Genomic DNA, 22,353 nt, shown 5'->3' with positions numbered 1-22,353 from the left:
AATTTATGGCCAACTCCTGTGTAAAACATGCTGGAAGTGTAAACTTTGCCTAGGTTCGACTGATTTTCTACGTTATTCTAAATAAAGAACAAAAGTAACTAAAAAGAAAGATAAATAACAATGCTCTTGAGTTTAATTTAACTTACAACAAAGATTTTTCAGAAACAGCCTTACTTTTCCAAGACATATTAACATTATTAAGCTGTTTACTGAAAGATTGAATGTGGATGGCTTCATGACTGTAGGAAACGGTTGAATTTAATGTGCCAAAATAAACTGTCATATAAGTAGTCATGTCACAAACTAAACTCAGCTAAACTAAACTAAACTCATGATCGCTTGTCGGTTAGCGGCTAAACAGTGCAATAATGTTGCATAGTTCTCTTTTAAAACTCTGTACTTCTTTTATGTATTTATTCTGTGACACATGTAGCCTACTTACACTTTTTTTTGCTTTGAAACAGTAACAAAAAAGGCTTTTCTGATTATGATTCTTAAACAAATCGTATGCTTATTTAGCATTAAATCTTTAATAGTGTGAAACATTTTTGTACTTTTGCTATTCATACCCTCTCCCATATTTACTAAATCATTTATGTCACAATTTTATAATGATAATTACAGCTAAAATAATAGGTAAGAATAATAAGATGTCTGAGTTTATGAAATAGTCTAATATTTTGAGATACTCTATTTTCAATGTTGTCATTGATAAGCACAAACAACAAAGATTAAAGCAGGTTCGAAATGTTTCAGTTTTTGTACACACCATACGTAAGTTACTCAATTTTCATTAAATTGTGAGTATAATGACTTATTTCCACTTTATTATTTAAGTAAAGGTATTTAAAAGTGCTTAGTGTTTCAGTTTTGTTACATTTTACTTTTCTAACATAATTCTTTATTATCCTAATGATTTATATTTATTTCTTGATAATAATTTACTTAATTTAATTCTCTTAATTTTGTCAGGTATAATTATCCTTGTGAATCCTGTTAAAATACCACATAAATCATCATTTGTTGATTCCCATTGCTTTGTAATTCATCGGTAAAGGACTTCAGACTGCACTAACTTGCTTACAGTAATAAATGATATATGATGAGTGAACTTCGACTGGATAATTGATTATAGTTTTGTAAAAGTCAGCAACCTGTAGTAGAAGCTCACAAACATCCACCCTGAGGCGCAATACCAGGGTGAGCAACAACATATGGACAGAGTATACCATTATTTCTGGCATGCTGTATAAATAATATAAGACATATGCTTTTTGTTGCTCCTCAACCACACAACAAGAGTTGACGCAGTCCCTCGTTGGCTTCTTTCTAAAGGCTGTGTTTCTACATTTCCCTCATGAAAAAGGTATCCTGATCTACCTACGTCAGGGCCCAGCTGCTGCGTAAACTCTAAAATCCCCTCTCGGGTGGGGTTAACTTGTAAAGGAGATTATACAGTTGGTGTGAAAGGAAACTGCTGACCTGCTTTGTAGGTGTCTTAGATGAATAGACTCTATTTGTAGTTTGACCTGAGATAGCGGATGAAAGCCCTCGTTCGGTGGGTTTAGAATAATGAGATTTAAACTACAACTAAGTTACCTTGAAAAAGAGACACGACACAGTCAAATTCAACATTTTATTGCCCTTAGAGCAGCAATATAATAAGTGAACCAGCCTGACAGTGTGACATAATCAGGAATTTTCTTGTACAAAGAAAGGTATAACCATCTAGTCTAAAAAATAAATGTTGCCATTGTAAAATATTTGTTGTTCAAAACAGGATACAAATTGTCCAAAACAAACATGACCATTACCAATTCACTTCTTCATTTTATATTATATACTTCAAATCTTATAAATAAAATAATTCCAAGAAGCTTTTGTCTGCACACCAGGTGCTTAGAGACTGCAAATGCAAAAAATGCTGAACTGTAAAAGCCTCTAATGAAATAATACAAAAGTGGATTCTACAGATTGAGGGCGTTTCACTGGACTGGCATGCCGAGGTAAAGTGGAAAGACCTGTACAAAAAAATCCAATTAATCTCAGAATAAAACAAATAGGTTGAAAAAAAAACCTTTGCATCATATGACATTGCCTTTAAGGACACTGTGATGTTCAGGGGGGGGTGCGAAATGTGTGGTTCAGCTGAATTAAAAGTGACTAAGTCTGTGGTTTTAAACTGTAAAATGTAAAACCATCATTAAAAACCATCTGCAGTCTCTTTGATATTTTATTCCGCGTCCTAAATTTATCATGCCAGAGTCTCTATGTTGAATTAATATGACTAATAAGCTGCTAATATTAGCTTTACAAGACAAATGATAGCGGTTGCTAAAGCTGTGAAATTTGATTTGACCGTCTTGATCCAAATGCCGAATGGTACATCAGTGAGATCGCCACTGAAAATGACAAAAACTGCAACGAATGAAAAAGTGCACATGGAATAAATCTGTCAGTTCAATGCACAACACTTCACGTTCCCTTTCTACTCTCTGTCTGCATCTATCGCTGAAGCACTTACTATCCCAACCTGCTTTTCCGCGCCATTTACATGTATATACACAGCTTCCTTTCCTTTTCTCACTTTTCATGTTCCCTTTTAGATCACTTAACTGCATATCTCTCAGTCAAACACTTTCTTTAATGCACTCACAGGATTTTTTTTTTTTTTTTAAAAAGCAAGTTTTTTTTTTTTTTTGTACCATTCAGTCTTCTGTGTTCCTTCCTTGGATGTATTTGTCTAAACTGAATATGTTTCAAAGAACGCTTCTGGGAACAGCCTTTCTGTGCTGGTGTTTGGGTGACTTTGGGGAGTTGTCTGGAGGGGGCCACTGTGGTTTAGTCAGCCGAATATCATCCTCTATTTTAAAGGCTTTCTTTGGGGGATCGAACTGTGGCGGCCAAACTACAGAAATTTTGTTGCTGTGTGGTTTGTTTTCATCTAACGTTTTTCTCGTTTCACTTTCAACACTGTGTGTTTTGTCGATTGAACTTATGCTGCTCATGGAATATCTCCATTCAAGTTTCTCATCTGAGGGAATAGGTCCACCACTTCCTGCAGGAGGTTTCTGCCCAAGTCCATTATCGTAATTCCCTTTGGACTTGAGGAGCTGTTTGTAATGGTGTAGGCAGTAGAAATGTCCATGGAGAGAGACGTAATTTCCAAGGCTACAAAGGAAGAGAAGATTCTTCCGTTAGGTTGTGAAACACATTGAGATCAATAACAAATTACCTTGTCATGACGGGAATTTAGATCATAAATATTGACAATAGGACAGCCGATATTGTATTGATTCTGCTTTCAAAAGGAATTGAGGTATTCAAAGAAACAGTACACAGAGATGTAAATACAGAATTCAGAAAGCGTATCTTCCAGACTCTCTCCAGACTGACATCAAAAAGACATTTATTAATTGGCATTGCAGTGTTCAAGGAGTACATTCCTGACATTTATTTGAGTAAATGTCAACTTTACCTTAATTTATTCCTGCAGTGCTCACAGCAGAAACAGGACTTATGGTACTTCTTTTTGTCCACTATCAGCGCATCCATCGGGTAGGCTCTCCTCCGACACGCCGTGCAGAGCTCCGACTTCGGCACTCGAGTCTGTTTCAAAGACATGACGAGCAGATCGTTTAGTTCTTCTTCATTCATCCCATGTGAATCACGCCATCGCAGTGGCACAGATTTCACGTTAAGCTTCTCAGTTTACCGTGCAAAGGTAAAGTAACACGCCGCGTGATGTTCCTCCATGCTGTATCTTGTTAAGCCACAACAATGTCTCGTAGCCAAACACAAAGCAGATGTGATGCTGGACTGGACAATCAGACACCTTCAAGCCTGGAGTGCTTTAATTTTCAATGTTAAAGCTTATAAGCATTACTCTGAGTCTTTATTAACTTTATCTGTGAGTTTGTCATCATAAAGCATTATATTATGCTCAGTACATGCAATCAAATTGATTGAATAGAAAGAAGGAAGTGTCAATATATACAGAAAGAAGAAAAACTGCATTTAACTTTGAGTTAGTTCAGCTCAGTGTGTGGCTCTTAACGGATGTTTATTTATTTACTCATGCAGTGTATTGGTTCAGAGCCAAATGCCTGGGAAATGACCAACTCAATCAAACTACATGGCAGAAGATTTGCACACACATACTTAATCCACCATCATTTATTGACAAAGTTTCAACATTAGCCTAAGTATTGAAATCCAGTCGATTAATACTTTTATGAAGTGTGACGTGACTGATGCTTAAACCTGCAACTTTCTAAAACATTTACCACTTTCCTATCAGTGATTCAAGCTAGTTTTCAAATGTCTGCATGCTGCAAGCCTCAGAAAACGTTAGCATGCTAGTATACCGAACAGATCTTAGTTGTTATTAAGTTTCTGCAGACCCTCTGTGGTTCAAAGGTTATTTACAATAAAAGCTGTTTCTTTTATTGAAACAACCTACATAATCCAAAGCAGTGAGTTGCGACACTGATGATTATAATTAAAAGAGAAGTCATCCAGAGATCATGCGGTTGTTTCACGTCACACCATTTTTACCCGATGAGACAATCTCGGTGTGGTGAGACACTTGCGACGACTCCTCAGAAACAGTGTAGCCCAAGCTCTTAAAAACCGTCTCGCTCTCTGTCCACGTCTCGTGGAAATTCCTCAGCAGTCTCTCCGTGGCGTCTTCGTCGTACGTCTCCGTCCGCCTGGCGGCGGCTTTTCTCTTGACGGCGTCGGCGTAGGAGAACGGAGCCCGCTGAGTTGACACGCTCTCCGAGTGCTCGGTGACGGCCGTCCTCGTTCCGGTGACCTTGGTGCCGAATTCGTCAACATTTGAGAAATGCTCCGTGATTGATTTGGTTTCAGAGAAGGCTGACGGTTTCGCTGCAACAGTTTCGAGCCCAGTTTTCTGCAGAGGGAGGGGGCCGCCGTGCTGAGAGCCCCCCTCCGTCTCCGGAGGACTTTCCCCTTTTGAAGTGTCGGCTGTTGTTTCAGTCAGGCTTGACACAAGCTCCTCCTGATCCGTCTTTTCTTCTTTGAATGAGAAACTTTGCTCACCCAGTTCAAAAACATTTTTAATAGCCTGGATGTCAAATGCTGGCATTTCCTGTTCCAGGATGTGTGCTTTCTCGTCGTCACACTTTGGGTTTTCGGTGTCACTGTGAAGACGCTCTGTGAGTGGCATAAGCTCTTTTCTGATATATATTTTTTCTTCTGGTGATTCAAATTTGTTTACAAGACTCGACATGTCGGCCCTGGGAAGCTCATCCTTTTCTCTCTCCTCATTGTCTGCCTCGCACTCTTCTGTGTCGGAGCCCAGCCGCTCTGGGATAGCAATGGGCTCCTTTCGCACATAAATCTTATTAATTTCTGCCTTTCGAGCCTCTTCGTAAAACTCCCGCTTCTCTTTGACAGATGCGGATGATAGCTCTGAACTATCTGAAGTCTCCTCCAGACCTGGGTCGGTCTGACCTGATGCTGCATGGATCTGTGCCTCAGTCTGTATTTCATTTGCATTCAAATCTTTCAGAATATCAGCTTCACCTTTCGCAGGCGCATTATTGACATCGGGGAGCCGAGCCTCCTCGGATAAGCTCTTTTTTGGCTTTTCTGTTGCAATCAGCATCCCAGAGGTTTCCACCACCTGAGACTCGATTTTGATTTGGCGATGGAAGGAGGGAGGCGACTCCACAATCTCTGATTTCTTCTCCGGGATTTGATTTGGAAGCGGTGGCGGTGGGGTGACGCCTCGTGAGAGCTTTGCTGTGGTGTCCTTCAGCCGAGGCAAATTTTCCGCTCTGTCAAAGGTCGGGGAAGGTGTGATTCTGTTGAGGCGCGACGTGGGGGTGTCGCACCTCCGCGGCGGCGGCGTGGGAGGCGTGGGCGGCCTGTGCAGCAGAGTCGGAGACGGAGTAACCCTCTGAGGAGAGTCTGTTCTTCGCGTCGACTCGATGGTGATAAATGTTGGCGAGGGAGAACGCATCCTGAGCAAAGGTGACGGAGCCCGAAGGTCAACAGACTTGCACAAACTCACTTCTTCTCTTTGTTTTTCCTGTGAGGTCTTTCTCTTTGTTTGGTTCTCAACTTTGGCAGAGCCAATGCTGATTTTGGCTATTCTCGGCATTGCCGCACCAGAGGCTGCTTTTTCAGAAACGGACTCACATTCGTGCTTTTCCAGCGTTTCGCTGTCTAGAAGCATTAGCTCTGCCTCTGCTAGTTTCCAGACAAGTGAGAGAATTTCCTCATTTTTTTGTACATCACTAACTGTCACAGATCCCAGAAGTTCACGTTTTCTTTCCGGAGTTAGGAGCCAGTCTGGTATTGTACTTAGCAGGCTCTTCACAGTTTCAGAATCAGCCTCTCTTGAACCTCTCTGTATCTCTGAGATGTGAGAGATTAACACTTGGACCTTTTGCCTCTGAGACTCCTCTTTCCTCTCAGTTGTAGACTTTAACAGTTCATTTTGTTCTGACTCGCCTGTCACTGTAATTGGGACATTCCTACTTTCTTCCGGTGGTTCCTTTGCGCTCTGCTGAGTAACTGTCATTTCTCTCTTCTGAGATCCCTTCACATGCTTTTGAACTGCTTTTTGTTGCTGGGAATTCTCATCATCTTTACTTTCTGTGGTAATGACTTCTCTCCTGACTTGAATGTGCTCTTCTTTCATACTTTTGTGAATTTGGGAAACTGTGACTGTTTCCTGAGCTTGGTGTGTTTTTTCTGACTTGGTTTTCTTGTTTTCTGTTGCCTCTGTTTTCGTATCCATTAAAATTTCTTTACTTTGAAGTAATTGCACAGCTCCTTTGGACTTCTTGGACTTCTTCTTCTTCTTTGTTGCAGTCTGAGTCTCTGGTTGACTCCCAGCATTGCTCACAGTAACAGCAGGCACAGAAGCAGCAGGAGGAGACGTGGTAACTTTCTTAATCTCTGGCTTTAAATCTGTCTTTACTTCTTTCGGTTCATCGATCACTTTCACCACAGCAGTTTCCTTTACTTCTACTCTGTAATCTTCTGAAGCACTTTGTTTCTCACTCTCACTGGACACTTTTATCTCCGCTTGCTTTTCTTGCTTATTGTTCTTTTTCAATTTTTGGTTTGCTTTCCCTGATTTACCATTTGTATTTGCGGTTACTGTTTCTGTTTGCACTGGCTGATTAAAAGCACTTTCCTGGCTTTTTGTGGGAGAATGATCCGTTTTCTTCTTATTATCACTCTGCTCTGACCTGGGCTCCTTTATATTTTCTTTTGAAGTTTCTTTTTTGGAAGCTGGATCAGGCAACTGCATTCTTACGGCTTCTGCTTTCACCTTCTCAGCTGGTGTTTTGTCTTCCGTTTTATCCTCAGATTTGCTGGAGCCTTTTGCTTTGTGATGATTAGACTGCATCTTTGCATCATCCATAATGCTCTCTGTTTTTGCAGCACTAATTGAGGTCTGGACTTCATCAGTCATGGCAGACTGAGCAGACTGCTTGGATGAAACAGACACTGATTTCTGTGTAGTTGTGTGCGTCTGTTGTCGAACAGTGGAGACGGTTGAGGTCTTTTGAACTGAGACAACCTTAGATGTCTCATTAGCGACAATTTGCTGTTGAGCAGATGATATCATTGCAGAACCTGCGAGGACTTTGTCTTGATGAACGTTGACATTTGAGACGAGAACCTGCTTGGATGAATCACTTGATCGAAACTCTGAATGAACACTCAGTCCTGCCTTTTCGTCTCTGGTCTGCTGTGCGTCTTTGGCTGAAAGCGTCTCCAGAGCAGAAACAACCGAGTCGTGAGCCAGAGGTGGAGTCGGTGTGGTTGGCGGCGTGTTCTCCTCCCGCAACTTCCGGTACTTCTCCTCTGCTTTAATCAACGCCGTGTTGAATTTGGTCATTTTCCCTCTCATGAAAGGAGGAGGAGAGGGAGGGGGGGTGAATTTCACAGGAGAAATGTAAACTTTCTTCAGTGGCTGAGGCGACGGAGATGGGGGAGGAATTTCATACGGAATAGCTTTTGATGTCTGTGTTGTTGTTTTTATTTGGCTTTGACTCATTTTCACCACTTTCTCCGACGTAGCCTCCACCTGCTGCGTCTTACAGACTTCCACTTTGGATTCCAGCTTTGGGACTGGGTGCACAGCAGGACCTTTCACTTTCTTCACCGTCATCTTCTTTGCTTTGGCTGGTGAGGGATGGATGCTCTCCAGCTCTTGTTGAGAGGGAGGAGGAGGAAGAAAATCTTGCTCGCTGGTGAGCGGTGGAGGTGGAGGAAGGACCTGATCAATATCAGCAGAGGGAGGAGGAGGAGGAGTGGGAGGAGGAGGAAGGTCAGCATCTGTCACTGGTGGAGGTGGTGGTGGGAGGGGTAGTTCAGGCTCTGGTGTTTGGGCTTTTAGGATGTACGCATCGGTTTTCACTTGAGTTTTGCCTTGTTTTATCATCCCCTTTTGATTCGATTTAAGATTCCGAAACTCCGTTTTCACTGTTTTGATGCCGTGGCTTTGGGTAATGGTTTTGTGCTGCACCACAGTTTGCTGAGCGGACTGCTCGACGGTGTATGAATTTGTGCTGTTAATTTCAGTTTCGTTAGACGTAGAGTGACTCTCTCTTGATGACTCCACCACTTTTGCTGTTTTGATCTTCTGTACGTTTCTCTCTGCATCTAGATTCAGGTTCTTAACAGGAGGACTCTGCTTGACCTTAGTTCTTCTGTACGCTCCCAGTTTGACTTTAGGTGAAACACGCTGTGCTGTTTCCATCAGTGATTTTATCGTGCCTTTAACGTTCCCCTTGATCACTTCCTCTTTATCCAGCTGCACCTGTTCCTGTGTCTCATACAGTGACTTAATGGACATCTTGACGTCGCCTTTTACTTCCTCTTCGAAGCTTGAACTCCTCTGCAGCTTTGGTGAAGCTGGAGCGTCCATTAACAGCTGGATTGTTCCTCTGACATCTCCCTGAACATCTACCTCCTGCTGACACACCCTTCTTTCACTGGAGGCATCATGCAGACTCTGCATTGCCGTGTGAATATCACCCCGAATGATTTCTTCCTTTTCAACTTCTCTCACGGCCTTCTTTGCCAGCTCCAGTGATTTCAGCGTAGCCTTGACATCTCCGGGGACTAAATCCTCAACAGCAGCTTCAACCCTGGATGTTGACGATTTCTCGAGGGACCGTAGAGCCCCTTTGATATTTCCTGGCACGATGTCTGGCTTCTCCACCTCTTTGTACTGCCTCTGAGCCCTCTCCAAACAGCGCAGGGCTTTTGGTATGTTGCCTTTCACCACCTCCTCCTTCTCCAGTACGACTGTCTGATTTACTGACTCAGACAATGAATTCAAAGCAGCTCTTAAATCACCTTTGACGATCTCCTCCTTCTGGAGTCCTTCTAGAGAGAGGGCTGGTTCTGTCATAAACACCTTCACCGCGTTGTGAACATCCCCGGGTATAACATCCTCGACCGTTCGCTCAATTTGTGTCTGATTACGGCCAAGGATGAGCTTTGTGCCCTTGATATCACCACCGACAATCTCCATTTTATTCGGATTATCGGACGGCGTCTCATCGGGTCCTAAGTGGAGCTGTTTCAGATAGTCGAGAGCTCCAGATTCAATGCACGTCGAGTAAAAGTTGACATTTCCTTTTTCTGCATCATCGACTCTGATCTTCACTGTCTGATCAGGCTTGTCTTCGCTAGACAATCTTTTAAGAGCACTCCTGATGTCTCCTTTTACAATATCCTCCTTTTCAACGTTTACATTGTCTTGTTGATTCATGAGGGAATATATTGTCATCTGCACATCTCCTCTTTCATCTTCCTGGATGAGTATTCCATGCTTGGCGGAGCTGTCCTCAGTGAACAGGTTGTTTATAGCCTCCTGAATGTCACCACGTAATACTTCCTCCCTATCAATACTGCTTGATCTCTCTTGGCTGAATAGCTGTTGCACCGTAGAGCTGATATTCCCCTTCTCCTCTGAATCTATAACGATCTGCTGCTCCTTCCTCTCCTGTCTGTTCAGCAGGTTCATCATAATAGTCTGCAGGTCTCCCCGGATGACTTCCTCTCGCTGGATTTCTGGAGCCTCTTTGTTCATCAGCTGGTATTTTGCCATCCTGACGTCGCCAATTTCATCGGTTTCAATGAGAATTCCCTTCGACTTTACCATTTTCTGACTATAAAGTTCCTCTAGCGTTCCTTTGACGCTCTTGCCTAAGATTTCTGTTCTTTCTATTTTGGTCTCATTAAAGTCGTTCAGTGGCGTGGTTTCAAACAGCCATGTTGTTGTCTTCACGTCTGCTTTGGGAATCTCCTCCTGAGGGGCCGCTGTGTTCTCTTCTTCGTCTGTTTCTTTAATGTGGTCAAGAGGATTTTTCTCAAAAAGCCACACTGATTGTTTAACATCCCCCTTTGCGACCTCTTCCTTCTTGACCGTTTCAATCAGATTTTCAGAGCTCATGCTTCGTATTTTGTCAATTGATTGAGTTTCAAACCTCCACTTTGCCGTCCTGACGTCGCCCTTTTGTATTTCACTGACGTTAACAGTTTTAACGCTCCCCTGTGACGAATTATCAGACTCAAAACGATGTTTATTCATTTTGACATTGCCACCTTGGATGTCCTCCACAGTTTTTGTTAAAGGCCTCTTTTCCTCAGCAATCCTATCAAGAGGCTGCGTCTCGAATTTCCATTTAGCTGACATGACGTCTCCCTTTTGCACATCCTGCTGAGTGACGGATTTGATGATATAAACCTCGTCCGTGTCCTTGATGGCGTCGAGGGGCTTGGTTTCAAACAGCCACCGGGTGCCAACAACGTCTCCACGAGTCACCTCCTCGCTGGTGACAGTCGTGACCTCATGATAATGACCCTCTTTATCCTGAATGGCGTAAAGGGGCTGAGTTTCAAACATCATGGTGTAATTCCTCACGTCACCCTTCTCTTCTTCATCACAGGTAATTCTTCCTGTTCGGATCATATCCATCTCTGAAGTCACTTCATGGATTTTATCTAAGGAGCAGGTCTCAAAGATGAAACGTCCTTTATTTACATCTCCGCCTTGTACATCATTCACTGTGCGACTGCTCACAGATTCCTCTTGGCTATCGCGTATGGTGTCTATTGATTGGTTTTCAAAAAGCCACTTGCAGTTCACGACATTTCCTCTCTGTATGTCCTCAGTCTGGACTCTCTTGAGCTTTTGCATCGATTCCTCGGAGGTCGATGTCATGATGTCGGATGTTTGGTTTTCAAATATATACTTCATCCTCGACACATCTCCGGATGCGATGTCTATCTCTGTGACGCGCTTGAAGGAGTCTGCCTCCTCCCCAACGAGGTTCTCCAGTTTCTCTGTCTCGAAGAGGAAGCAGGCCATCCTTACATCTTTTCCGCTGATGTCCTCTTGCTTCACAGTGCATGTCCTCAAAACGGTTTCTGTCTCGTCGTGGATGGTATCGAGCGCTTGTGTCTCAAACAGCCACGTGCAGGTTTTCACATCCCCCTTGTGCATTTCTTCAACTTCATTCTCACCCTTTAACTCCACTCTTTCGTACAGGACGTCCATTGGTTTCGTCTCGAACAGCCACTTGCAGGTTTTCACATCACCCTTCATCACGTCAACATTTTTACTTTTCTCCACAACTTCTTCGTCTTCAATGTTGCTGAAGTACTTGATGGCATCCAGAGGCTGGGTTTCAAACAACCACTTTGCAGTTTTGACGTCACCAGACTCAACTTCCTGTTTCGAGATGCCTTGAATGACCTGATATTTGTCAATGCTCTGATCAAACTGATCTATCGGTCGTGTTTCGAACATCCATTTGCATGTTGTCACGTCTCCTTTCACCACCTCCTCACGACGCACCGTCTTCACCTCGTGGAAGTGTCCTGAGCTGTCCTGCATGGCATACAGCGGAGTGGACTCAAACAAGTTCTTGTTTGATTTCACGGCGCCGGATGTTACACCCTCAATGACAATCTTTTGTGATTCGTCCCTCATGCTGACGTCTGTGCTCTCGAAGATTTGCTTGTAGTTTGACACATCCACTTTATCAATTTCCTCCAGGTCAATGGTTCGGATAACTTCTTTCTTCTCCTCTCTAATATGTTCCAGCGGATGGCTTTCAAATCTCCATTTCTGATGTCTAACGTCACCCTTCTCTTCATTAAGTGCTACGGTTTTTTTCAGCTTCCCCACCTCTGCCAACTCCTTCAGCTCGTCACTTGGAATCGTTTCAAAGTAATGTCTGGCTGATCTCACATTACCCGCAATGATTTCTTCTTTCGTCAAAGGAGGAGTGTTGGAATCGTCTTTTAAGGTATCCATTGGCTGCGTCTCAAATACCCAGCAGTTCTTGCGGACATCTGCCTTGCAGCTTGTACCGTCCTCCTGTGTGAGGTCGTCCTCGACATTAACAGTGCGGATGATCTCCTTCTTCTCCTCTCGTATGTGTTCCAGGGGTTGACTCTCAAAGCGCCACTTCTGGTGTCTCACATCTCCTTTCATTTCTTCATTTAGTGCTGCCTTTTTGAGCTTCCCTACGTCAGCAAGATTCTTCCGGGCTACTTGAGGACTACTCTCAAAGAAGTTCCTTGCAGATCTGACATTGCCTCCAATAACATCCTCAATAGACTGAGGTTTGGCGTTGGAGTCATCTTTCAGGGAATCCATTGGCTGCGTTTCAAACACTAAGCAGTGTTTGCGCACATCAGCCCCAACGATCTCTTTTTTCTCCATTTGGGAGGTTTCCCATTCACTCAGAGAATTTATTGTCTTTATCTCAAACAGCCACCTGGCCCAGTCTCCCTTATTGCTGTCCTCCATAGAAAGGCTGCACACAAGCTTCAGAGCAGTGGGCTCTCTGTTCGTCATGTCCAGAGGTTGAGTGTCGAAGAGCCAGCGCGAGGCGATGGAGTTCTCCAGTTCTGTTTCAATTTTGCGCACAGACTTAATCTCCAGCATCTGGCTCGACTGACCCATGATGATGCATTTGAACTGGGTGTCAAAAGTGCTCGTTACGGTTTTCATCTCGCCGTTGATTTCCTCTAACACCGACCGTAAGCTCAGCAGGTGGCTTTCATCAATGGTCTCGGTGTGCCCGAGGCTCTCCATGACTTTATTATCTATCATGTAAATGGTGGCATTTCCATCCTCTTCAGTGAAAACTATCTCTTTGGTTAAATCCTCTTCTGTATGCATTTTGTTCAGGGTGTCCATTGTTTGGGTTTCGAACAGCCAGGCTGCAGCTCGAACGTCTCCCTTGTCGAATTTATTGAATTTGTTCTTATATTCGGTCGAGTTGATGTTTTGCGAGCCGAGCGTGTCCATTGGCTTGGTCTCAAACATCCAGGCTGTCCGTCTCACATCTTTCCCCAGAATCATTTCCTGCTGAATTATCTTCTTGTCGTCTTCACTGTCATCTGGGATGTCGTCCTTGATGGTGTCAAGCGGTTTGTTTTCAAACATCCAGCGCATTGCCTGCACATCCCCGGGGAGAATCTCTTCCCACTCCCCGTTCTCCTCATCATCAACGTCATCAGGATTCAAACCATCGTCCTCATACATGTATTCTTGGGTCTCCTTGTGGTTGGCATCACTTTCATTGTAATCGATGTAGCACTCCTTCTCAATGTTCTTGCGAACCTCAGGATGAATGTGCTTGTAGAGACGTTTCAGCTCATACATGCTTCTCTGTTTGAAGTACGCCTCTCTGTTGACGGGATACTTGGATGTGTTTACCGGTGCTGGAGGTTCGGGTGAGTAGCGGAACTCTGGGTGGACGTCCGTGTCTGGTGGCATTTGAAGTAAGTCTGGAGGTGGAGGTGGTAGATAATCAGAATCATCAGCCGGCGGGGGTGGAAAGTCCTCGAAATCCATCACTGTGGCCATCGTGTCTTGTGTTGCTTCAGCCGCTGACGTTTCACACACATCACTGGTCACTGTGTTGTTCTGAGTCACACTGGAGGACCACTTTGATCGATTGATGTCGCGGCCACACTTTGAGAGGAACAAAAATGATATTTGCTCTTCAATAATTATAGACCCGTCACATCACTCCATGAAAAAATATCTGTGATTTACACGTGACCTTGCTGTAATAGCTGCAGATAAAGTTTAAAAAGTAATACATAGCATATGGATAATCTCTCTTAGCAGAATGTCTGATTGCTGAAGGTTAATGAAACTTTTTAGATAAGCTCCTTTTAAATTATGTACAAACAAATATGTCAACATGACATTTTAAAGCAACGTTCTAGCTTTCATTTATTTTAATACCATTAAAAAGACATTTTGTGATTATTGTTGCATTCCAGTAATTATCGGTTTATACTGTAATGTTGGTGCCAGTCTTACCCACATTATATGTAGATTGCCTTTTGTAATTTTCATCTTTCCTATTTTAAAATGTCATATAATACATTTTTTGCATTTTTCTCAATGTAGCTTCCCAAGCAGTGTTTTCTGCTGTTAACAAACTATACATGTTTTCAATAAATCAAACACAACTTTATGTTTTATGACCTAATATGTTAAGTATTTATTCAATTTAATACAGTCAAATAATGAATTTTCCACATCGCCAAGCTTATTCTGCTTAATATTTATCACCTACTGAAGTGAAAACTATTACCTTAATTGGTTTTTGTGGAGCAGCCTCCTCTATTGTTCTCTCAAAGCGATCCCTCAGTTCTTTGGTGGTATATCTGGGAAACTCCTCTTCTGAAAGTACGCACAGAAGAACAGCACATACAGGACTTCAATCAGCACGGCAGAGACGGCTCACGCAGTGAAGGTATTTACACAACCTACCTGTTTCATCTTGATGGTTTTCGTAGCTGGATGACAAATTGTTCTCACTATATGACATCTGTAGAAATAAAAAGAATTGTTGTGAAAACTGCACAGAGATACATATACACTTTACCTTTGAATGTATTGCCTTTAATCTAAAATTCTGACATTATTTACCAGAATCGGATTAGCTTTCGCTACACAAGGTATTCAACATTGTTAGTTTATTAGCGAGCCCCATTCCTGTGAGAACAGGAGGACCGCTAGAAGTTCTGTACCATCGCTTCTTGGTTGAAATTCAGCTGCTGACTGCCTGGGATGACCTGCCTGCTGCTTGACACCGTCACCTCGGAGCTTGACGACTCCTGTGAAGAAGAATGAGTCGGCTGTCAGACACGATGGAAGCGTTTGCAACCCCACGCGCCACGTCATCCCCGCTACCTCGTCATGACCGCAGATGTGAGTTCGCTCCGCTCAGATTCACTCTGCCAGCCAAAGTGTAACGGAACACAGCCGAATACCATGCAGAGAAGATGCTCGAGCAGACTGCTCGCTGCAGTTTGAAATGACTAATCACAGATGGAGGTAGGATGACAAAGAGAGCATCAATCTGTTCGTTCACACTAATCCATTACAGAATGCATTTTTAATGTTTTTCCCATTGCTTTGTTAAGCTTTGATCTACCAAAATGAGCTACAATACAAGTGAAAATGCCTTGAAGCTTTTAAAAGAGGCTACTGAAAATGTCAAGCAATATCTAAAACCTAATCCTACACACACTGCTACTGGTGCAATAAGAAGCGCAAGTGAAAGTTACTTTTTTACATGCTACTCCACCCATGCGCTACTGTAAATGTAAGGTTGAAAGCGTGCAAAGACACCAGCTCAGGTCAGAAAGAAACCTAAAGACAATCATCAGTTCCATGCTCTCCGTATCATCCTGATGGAAGTGCTCTATAACGTGTACCTGCACGGCTCTGTGATGAAACTGAAACTGGGTTACACTGTGTGAGGTTGCAGTTTCCTGGGTCTCAAATTGTTTCCTCACACTCGCAAGTCCCCCAGGCAGGGAACAGACCTCCGACTCTTCCATGACCTAATGAAGCAGGAAACATCATTAGCCGCCTCCACTTCTACGCGACCTGAAATCAAACGGCGGCTTAAATGGGCTATTCTGTCTGGCATGCGCACGGCTCAAGCTGTCAAAAGTGGCACAGGTAATGCAGTTTGGTATTTTGGTGGTACATTCGGTTTAGGAGTTTCATATTTTTCTGAGAAGTTCGTACAAGTTTCACCAAGAAAAGTAAACAATAAGTTCAGCTTCCTGCAGTCCTTGTCTGTGGTTAACTCGACAATCCAGTAAGGATCGCTTCATTTTTCTTTCCTATTTATTCAGATCTGGTGCACTGCTGACCTCTCTTATAGATTTAAAACTGTCAGCAACACCCCTACTGCTTCCTCAGAGCAGTGCAGCAAATTCTCTACATGGATTTCTTGCAGGATTTCAGATCAAACAACATGAAGGCAAGAAAACAATTAGAACTGACCAAAGAGGGCTTTGATCTAAACACGTTTTCAGGTCCGCAGACAGCTCTGTCAGGTGCTATAGCTACAACCCGCACTTGAAACAATGCTTGTCCGTGCAGAAGGTGAAGTACCCTGCTGGGGATGGTGTTGTCTGCTTGCTTGGAGACAGCTGGAGACGCGGCCTCACAGTGGGCTAGTGGGACGACCTCTGAGTCCACAGAGTGAATCCAGATTCCTCTGGTTTAAATCTTTCAGGAAATCCTGCCCTGGTTAAACCTGCACTGCCTGCAGCTGAGGCGCAAGAAGCCCAATGACGGAAAGAAAGAACAACAAAACATGAAGAATCATTAAGTATTACATCAAATTTGACACAGGGATGCATGAAGCACTGCTGTCAACACTCCTGTAAGAACCCTAAGATCTTAGATGAGAGTGACTGAGTCGGATGAGTGCATTAAAGTTCAAGTCCACTTATACAAATGTAAGACATGATGAGTTTTTAATATTTCTGTATAATATATTGGACATTAAATCTGAAATAGCACCATTCCTAACTCTGTTATCATAACGGCAACCACTTGAGCTGGAAGCTTGTGGTTATTCATTTAAAATGCTGCTACGGTGCAGGAGGTGCTCCTCTAAGTGATGTCTTTACATTGAGAGGTACTTTATTAATCCCTGAGGGGAATTCTTGCAAGATCATGTTAAAACATCAAAGACAGGATAAAGTTAAATAAGATATTTAAAACATTTATATGAGACTCAGCAGTGGCTGGTATTAGAATAAAAGAATGAAGTTATCTGAAAAGCACAACACAATTCCCCCCCCCCCCAGTCTCCTCTCACAGTATATAAACATGTGTTTGAGATTAATTTGTCATTCTAATTTCTCTTGTTGTGGACGTGAGTGGGACCGTCTGTGTCTGCCTGTCCAGGTTACGTCACAGTCAGCTGGGATCGGCTCCGGCTCCCCTGTGACCCTGGATTAGATAAAGCGTTATGGGAGATGAGTGTTTTAGGTTAACTGTGTACGCCACAAGTGTGAACGCTTCTCAAAATAGTCATTTTCATGACACAGACCAGAATTTAAGAGGATCATGACTTCTATAAAAACGGCCGTGTCTCTAAATATTGTGTTGTCACTCATCACTTCGCACCGAATGTGGTCCATACTTGACAATGTGCACGTACTGCGTTCAGTTCACAGAGTTACATTAGTCATACCCAAGATGTTTTAGTAGATTAGCTGATGTGTCAAACTCCACAGGACCAGCGTCCACAGACAAAAGACTGGAAACACATCCAGCGGTAAACATCCAGAGACTGAAGTTCACGGCTGTAAAGTTTGTAGCCTCTTTAATGTCATTTCTTTTATGTAATTTTTAATGGTTTAAATCAAACATTCTCCTGCAGACAGATTCAGAGTGTGGCCCAAAAGAACAGCATGAAAGTCTTCACAAATCAGACTGAAGAAAATCTATATCTCAGCTCTGCTTTGGATGAAAGGATTCCTGAAAGCAACTATTTTATAATAACTTTCAGATTTTCTTTTTTTTCTGTCAGCAAAGGTCATATTTAATCACTTTTTTTTTTTTTCCAAAGACTGAAAACACAGTAAAGTATTCGATCACTGAAAGGCCAATCAAATCAGGACATCTGAAATTTCTAAATTAGTTTCTGGAGATGGCGATTTAGCTGAGTAACTGAGTTCTCCAGCACATCAGCGTTGCTATCTCAGGCTAAAGGAAGAAAACGCTCCTTGAACACTTCAATATTTTTACCTTCTTCGTTTTTTTTCCCCTCTGGTTGATTTGTAACCTATGTGTCCTCTATTTTAGCCCAGGAGGAATGGTGGGTATGTTTATGTAAACGGAGTGCTGCGTTAAGACAGATCAGGGACAAGTCTTACACAACTGTGAAACTGGGCTGGTTCTGTTAGCTCACATGTTAACTTTAGCAGAGGATCTCTGCAGGTGACACATTCGTGTCGGCATCGTGTTCCAGCCGGGGCGTATAACCGTTAATGCCTTCAGTGGAGCTGGATTTTTGAAGTCCCCCCTCCCCAAAAAAAAAAAAAAATGTCAACAGGCCGAGGCGATCTCATGACACGTAAGGCCGGACCGACAGCTCGAATAACACGAAAGTGAAGCAATCTAGGCGCCATGCGCTCGCTAAAATAAATCAAACCTATTTTAAACTTAACCGCCATGGCTCGTGTTTCTCCGTGAAATATAGACGAAAAATGGGAGGCCGGGGCTATTCTTCCCAGAAAGCTTCGAGGTAACTTGCACTGATGACTGTATTTGTACCTCATTTCCAGCTACGCCTCAGTAATTCCTTTCTCATAAGTCACGGCTTTAAAGGAAATAAGGCAATGCAACACGGCGAAGGGTGGCCTTGGCACAACCTTCTTTACTCTGCACAATCACATCTTTGAATGGTCTCTGAATTAATCTCACCTTGAGCTATAATTACAGGGTCACTTAAGCATTGTAGCCACAGTATGATTCTTATTTTACTTCTTTATCCTGTACTCTGGGTGGAATTATGCTCCGCATGAGGACAGCGTTAATGAAGTCGGAAGGATAATTGAGAGTGAAGAGCCTTTCATGGTTTCTATGAAGCCATCCAGTAAGTATTTATACTGCACAGATACTTCCTTTTGCCTTTAGAACAAACATAGAACGACATAACTTGGACAACCTGAGACAGATGGACAAAATTAGTTGCTTCCTGACAAGTTTTGGTTTATTTTAAAGACAAAAACACGTGTCTGAAACTGTCCGTTACCTACCAGGGAAGGTGGATGACGGCTAATACAACTCAGAAAGTAGAATCCCACAAGAAAGCCACTGTGCGCCCCCGGCCTGCAGGGTCTCTCCAAGCCCAAAGCAAATCCCAGCCGGCGTTGGAGACCAGCTCCAGTACGATGTGTACACCTCTGTCCGACCGGCCGACGGTGACAGCTGATTTTATTTTAGACTCTCCGCCCACTTGCAAAAGATGGACCTGGGGTGGTTTTTTTTAGAGAGCGAGGCCTCCGTGCCTCCAATGTCAAGTCCCCAGAAAATCCATACCGAAATACTTCCTGTGGCTGCCCCCGCGGCCGGCTTGTGTACTAGTAAATCAGGTCACGGCGGTTTCATCATCGCACCTTTCGTCGGCGTATTCCGGCAGCTGCCGCCGCCTGTCATGATACGCCAAATTATAAAATCCATAACAAGTGCTGAAAGGGGGGCAGTGATGTAATGCTATTTGTTGAGGAGAACAGAGTTAAAGAGGAGGGGGGGGATTGTAAATACGGCGAGAGACCCCCTCCGAGTGTGGCGGCGCGAGCCAGCTCGTCTTGTCTGGCTCGGCTGCAGACGCAGGCGGTGGCGCCAGCCCGGCTCCGGTATGTCAGGGAAGGTGGGCCGGTGTTTGGAGACGTGACCCGTCTGCCAGGCATCGGCACAACGCCGTCCATCCACAGAATGTGTAACTCACACCTGCATTCCCACAGACCACCTGGTTTGAGGGGACGCTAGACATTGAGAAAAAAAACAAACGATCATATATTTTTTTTATCAGCCTTAAACGCTGGATAATATGATGCCATCTGAAATGTTCCAAAAAGTTTTTCTTTTTTTTTTTCTTCTCCCAGACCGAGAGGGACTGTGTGGAAATTTCAGTGAGCATTTGAAGGTCTCATGTTCTTTTCATGATGACCCTGATTTATTCATCCTGAAGCCAGTCCTCTGTGATCCATGGCGGAGTTAAGCCATGCAGCGAGGGCAAAAGGAAAATATTAAACTCAGTCTCTCTCTGTAACACACACAGAAAAAGGAGAAATGCTTGCCGGCATGGTAAGAAGTGACATTTGTGAATGAAAGGTGAAGAAAATCTTCTCCAAAAACTGCATTTCTACTAGACTGTTACAAATTTTTTTTTTTTTTTTTTTTGATTGTGAACATAGAATATGCTTTAGGATTTCTTGTAGTATTGGTTTTTCAGCTCTCAGGTGAGGGGGAAACGTGTTATTTCACGTGGCACACGTTTTATTTCTCTGTATTGCATTCGACATCCGAGCCAGTGAAATCCAGCGTAGGGGAGTGAAGAGCCAAAACGAGAATCACTTTTCTCTGCGTGGGCATCGCTGAGCCGCTGAAGAGGGGCCACTTAGAATTCACGCGGCGGGGATATTAAAAACAATCTTCAAGATGTTCTACATGAATGTTGCCAAAGTAATAGTCCACAACAAACAACCAGAACTCGAATATTTGAAATATTTAAAGGCCTGGCCGAGCAAAAGGCTTTTTTGATTTTTAAATAACTTCCATTTACATGCCCTTAAGCAAGGCACTGAAGGCCCGCTGCTTCCTACGGAGAAATGGCTCCTTGCCAACTAATATAAGTGTTTTGGTGGAGAGGCTCAAAGTGTGAATTTGTAAACCTCGCTGCTCTTGGAGCTACTCACCCAGACTGTAGCTGTAAATATCTTTGAGCTCTTTGTCACAGTGCCTGATTAAACAAGTGAGGAGCCCAAAGGAAAAGCCTCTGAACTGTTTACATTACAATATTTAATTAGATTTCTGAAGAAACAAAGAAAAATGTCACATTCACAAAGGCTGACAGACATGATGTGAGGCGGCAACACGGGAAACACAGGAAGGCTTCAGGTCGAAGGCAATCTTAATACCACGAATTAAATAATGTCACAGCTCATTGATGGCTCTGTGTGTGGTAACAGTGCAATTTAAAACCCAATGTAGTCATCTGAAAATGACCTAAATGTTTCCTGTGTGAAAGGAAACTTATGAATCCTGAAAAACTCAACCAAATACACAATAAATAAATATCTGACATTTAATTTACCTCACAATGCAAATGTAAAATTTCAACCAGACATCTTATGAATGGGTAGAAATCAGCCACTGCAACTTATTCATAAATAAACCTGTGGTAACAGTAACTGAGAACGTCCTGTCTCGTCACCTCGCCACCCGTCTCCTGACAGAGGAACTTTCCGCATGTTTTATCTCAACTCTACGGCCTCCAATGTGGCCGGGATAACCCGGACGGTAAATATTTCACTCTTTTTTTGTGGATTCGCCCGGAATGCTGCCAGCAGTGTTTTCATTTTGATCCTCTCCCCAGTAGAGTCTTGGTGTAGCGCACATCAGTGAGCACTGCATGCGGACCACAGGCAGATCGCACCATGGGGTGCATGACAATGAGCCACATCTCTGCCAGATGCCATTAAGAAGTGAGGCTATGAATCACAACAATTCTCAGACTCACACTCCTGCAAAAGAAAAAAAAAAAAAAAAAAAAAAAGAAAACCTTTTAATTTGGAGCAGGATTTAGCTCTTTCATTGATCTAGATTTGCAGCCAGTGATTAATAGGAGTGCTTTGAAAAATTACAAAATCAGATATTATTAGCTGCTGTTGCCGTCTCGCTCAGAGTACGCCGGCTGCAGCGCTTATTTGGCTCAGACACGGCTAAATTTATTTTCTCAACTTGAGATGCACATAACAGTCATGTATGAGCTGAGATGACGAATGTAAAGCCTCCATAAAGCCTGAGCGGTGATGTCAGGCGTGAGCGGGAGGTGATATGCTGTATTTTAAGAAATGTCATGAGCTCTCGGTACAGAGTGGCATCATGGAGGGGAGCAGCAGCTCTCCGATCCGCGCTCACTGTTACCGGTAAAACACACACACATGCGGCGTCACCCTGCGCCTCTGACCGCAGGACGCCACTCTGCCTCACCGGCCTCCAACAGCACACAGTTAAAAATCCAATTTTGTGTGAAAGGGATTATTGCAGCGGAATGAAGGGTGAGGATCGTCTTTATGCTTTCAATCGGCAGATTTCACTCTTTTATTGAGCAGATCGAATCAAAAGGCTGCGACTTCAGAGCGAGGAGAGGGCGAAATAAGTGTGACACACTTTGTTGATTGGTGCTTACTCTATTGCCGGATACACACACACACACACACAATGAAACATTGAGAGGAAGCCATTTGTTCATTATCACAAGGCTATTATCTTTG

General features: G+C 43.2%; 1 protein-coding gene across 1 annotated transcript; it reads right to left on the bottom strand.

Moving 5' to 3' along the window:
* Positions 1 to 2,660: 2,660 nt before the first annotated feature.
* Positions 2,661 to 19,764, bottom strand: xirp2b (xin actin binding repeat containing 2b). The gene is made up of 10 exons (XM_030111221.1): positions 19,619 to 19,764; positions 19,471 to 19,503; positions 16,448 to 16,553; positions 15,757 to 15,885; positions 15,067 to 15,153; positions 14,807 to 14,864; positions 14,628 to 14,716; positions 4,558 to 13,993; positions 3,479 to 3,609; positions 2,661 to 3,171 (listed from the first exon to the last, which is right to left on the bottom strand). The coding sequence occupies exons 1-9, from the start codon at positions 19,762 to 19,764 to the stop codon at positions 3,518 to 3,520; spliced, it is 10,176 nt and encodes a 3,391-aa protein (XP_029967081.1). The 3' UTR covers positions 2,661 to 3,171; positions 3,479 to 3,517.
* Positions 19,765 to 22,353: the final 2,589 nt, after the last annotated feature.

The sequence above is a fragment of the Salarias fasciatus genome, chromosome 16 (assembly GCF_902148845.1).
Source record: "Salarias fasciatus chromosome 16, fSalaFa1.1, whole genome shotgun sequence".
Classification (NCBI taxonomy): domain Eukaryota; kingdom Metazoa; phylum Chordata; class Actinopteri; order Blenniiformes; family Blenniidae; genus Salarias; species Salarias fasciatus.
This window is presented reverse-complemented; position numbering and strand designations above follow the sequence as displayed.

Bases quoted from the DNA above. Each gene is read 5' to 3' on its own strand.
- xirp2b (XM_030111221.1), bottom strand. From the start codon at position 19,764: ATGCCTGGCAGACGGGTCACGTCTCCAAACACCGGCCCACCTTCCCTG. The intron at 15,886-16,447 runs GTACTTCACCTT...CTGCTTCATTAG, and splicing joins ACAACACCATCCCCAGCAGG to GTCATGGAAGAGTCGGAGGT. The intron at 14,717-14,806 runs GTAGGTTGTGTA...GCGTACTTTCAG, and splicing joins AAACCATCAAGATGAAACAG to AAGAGGAGTTTCCCAGATAT.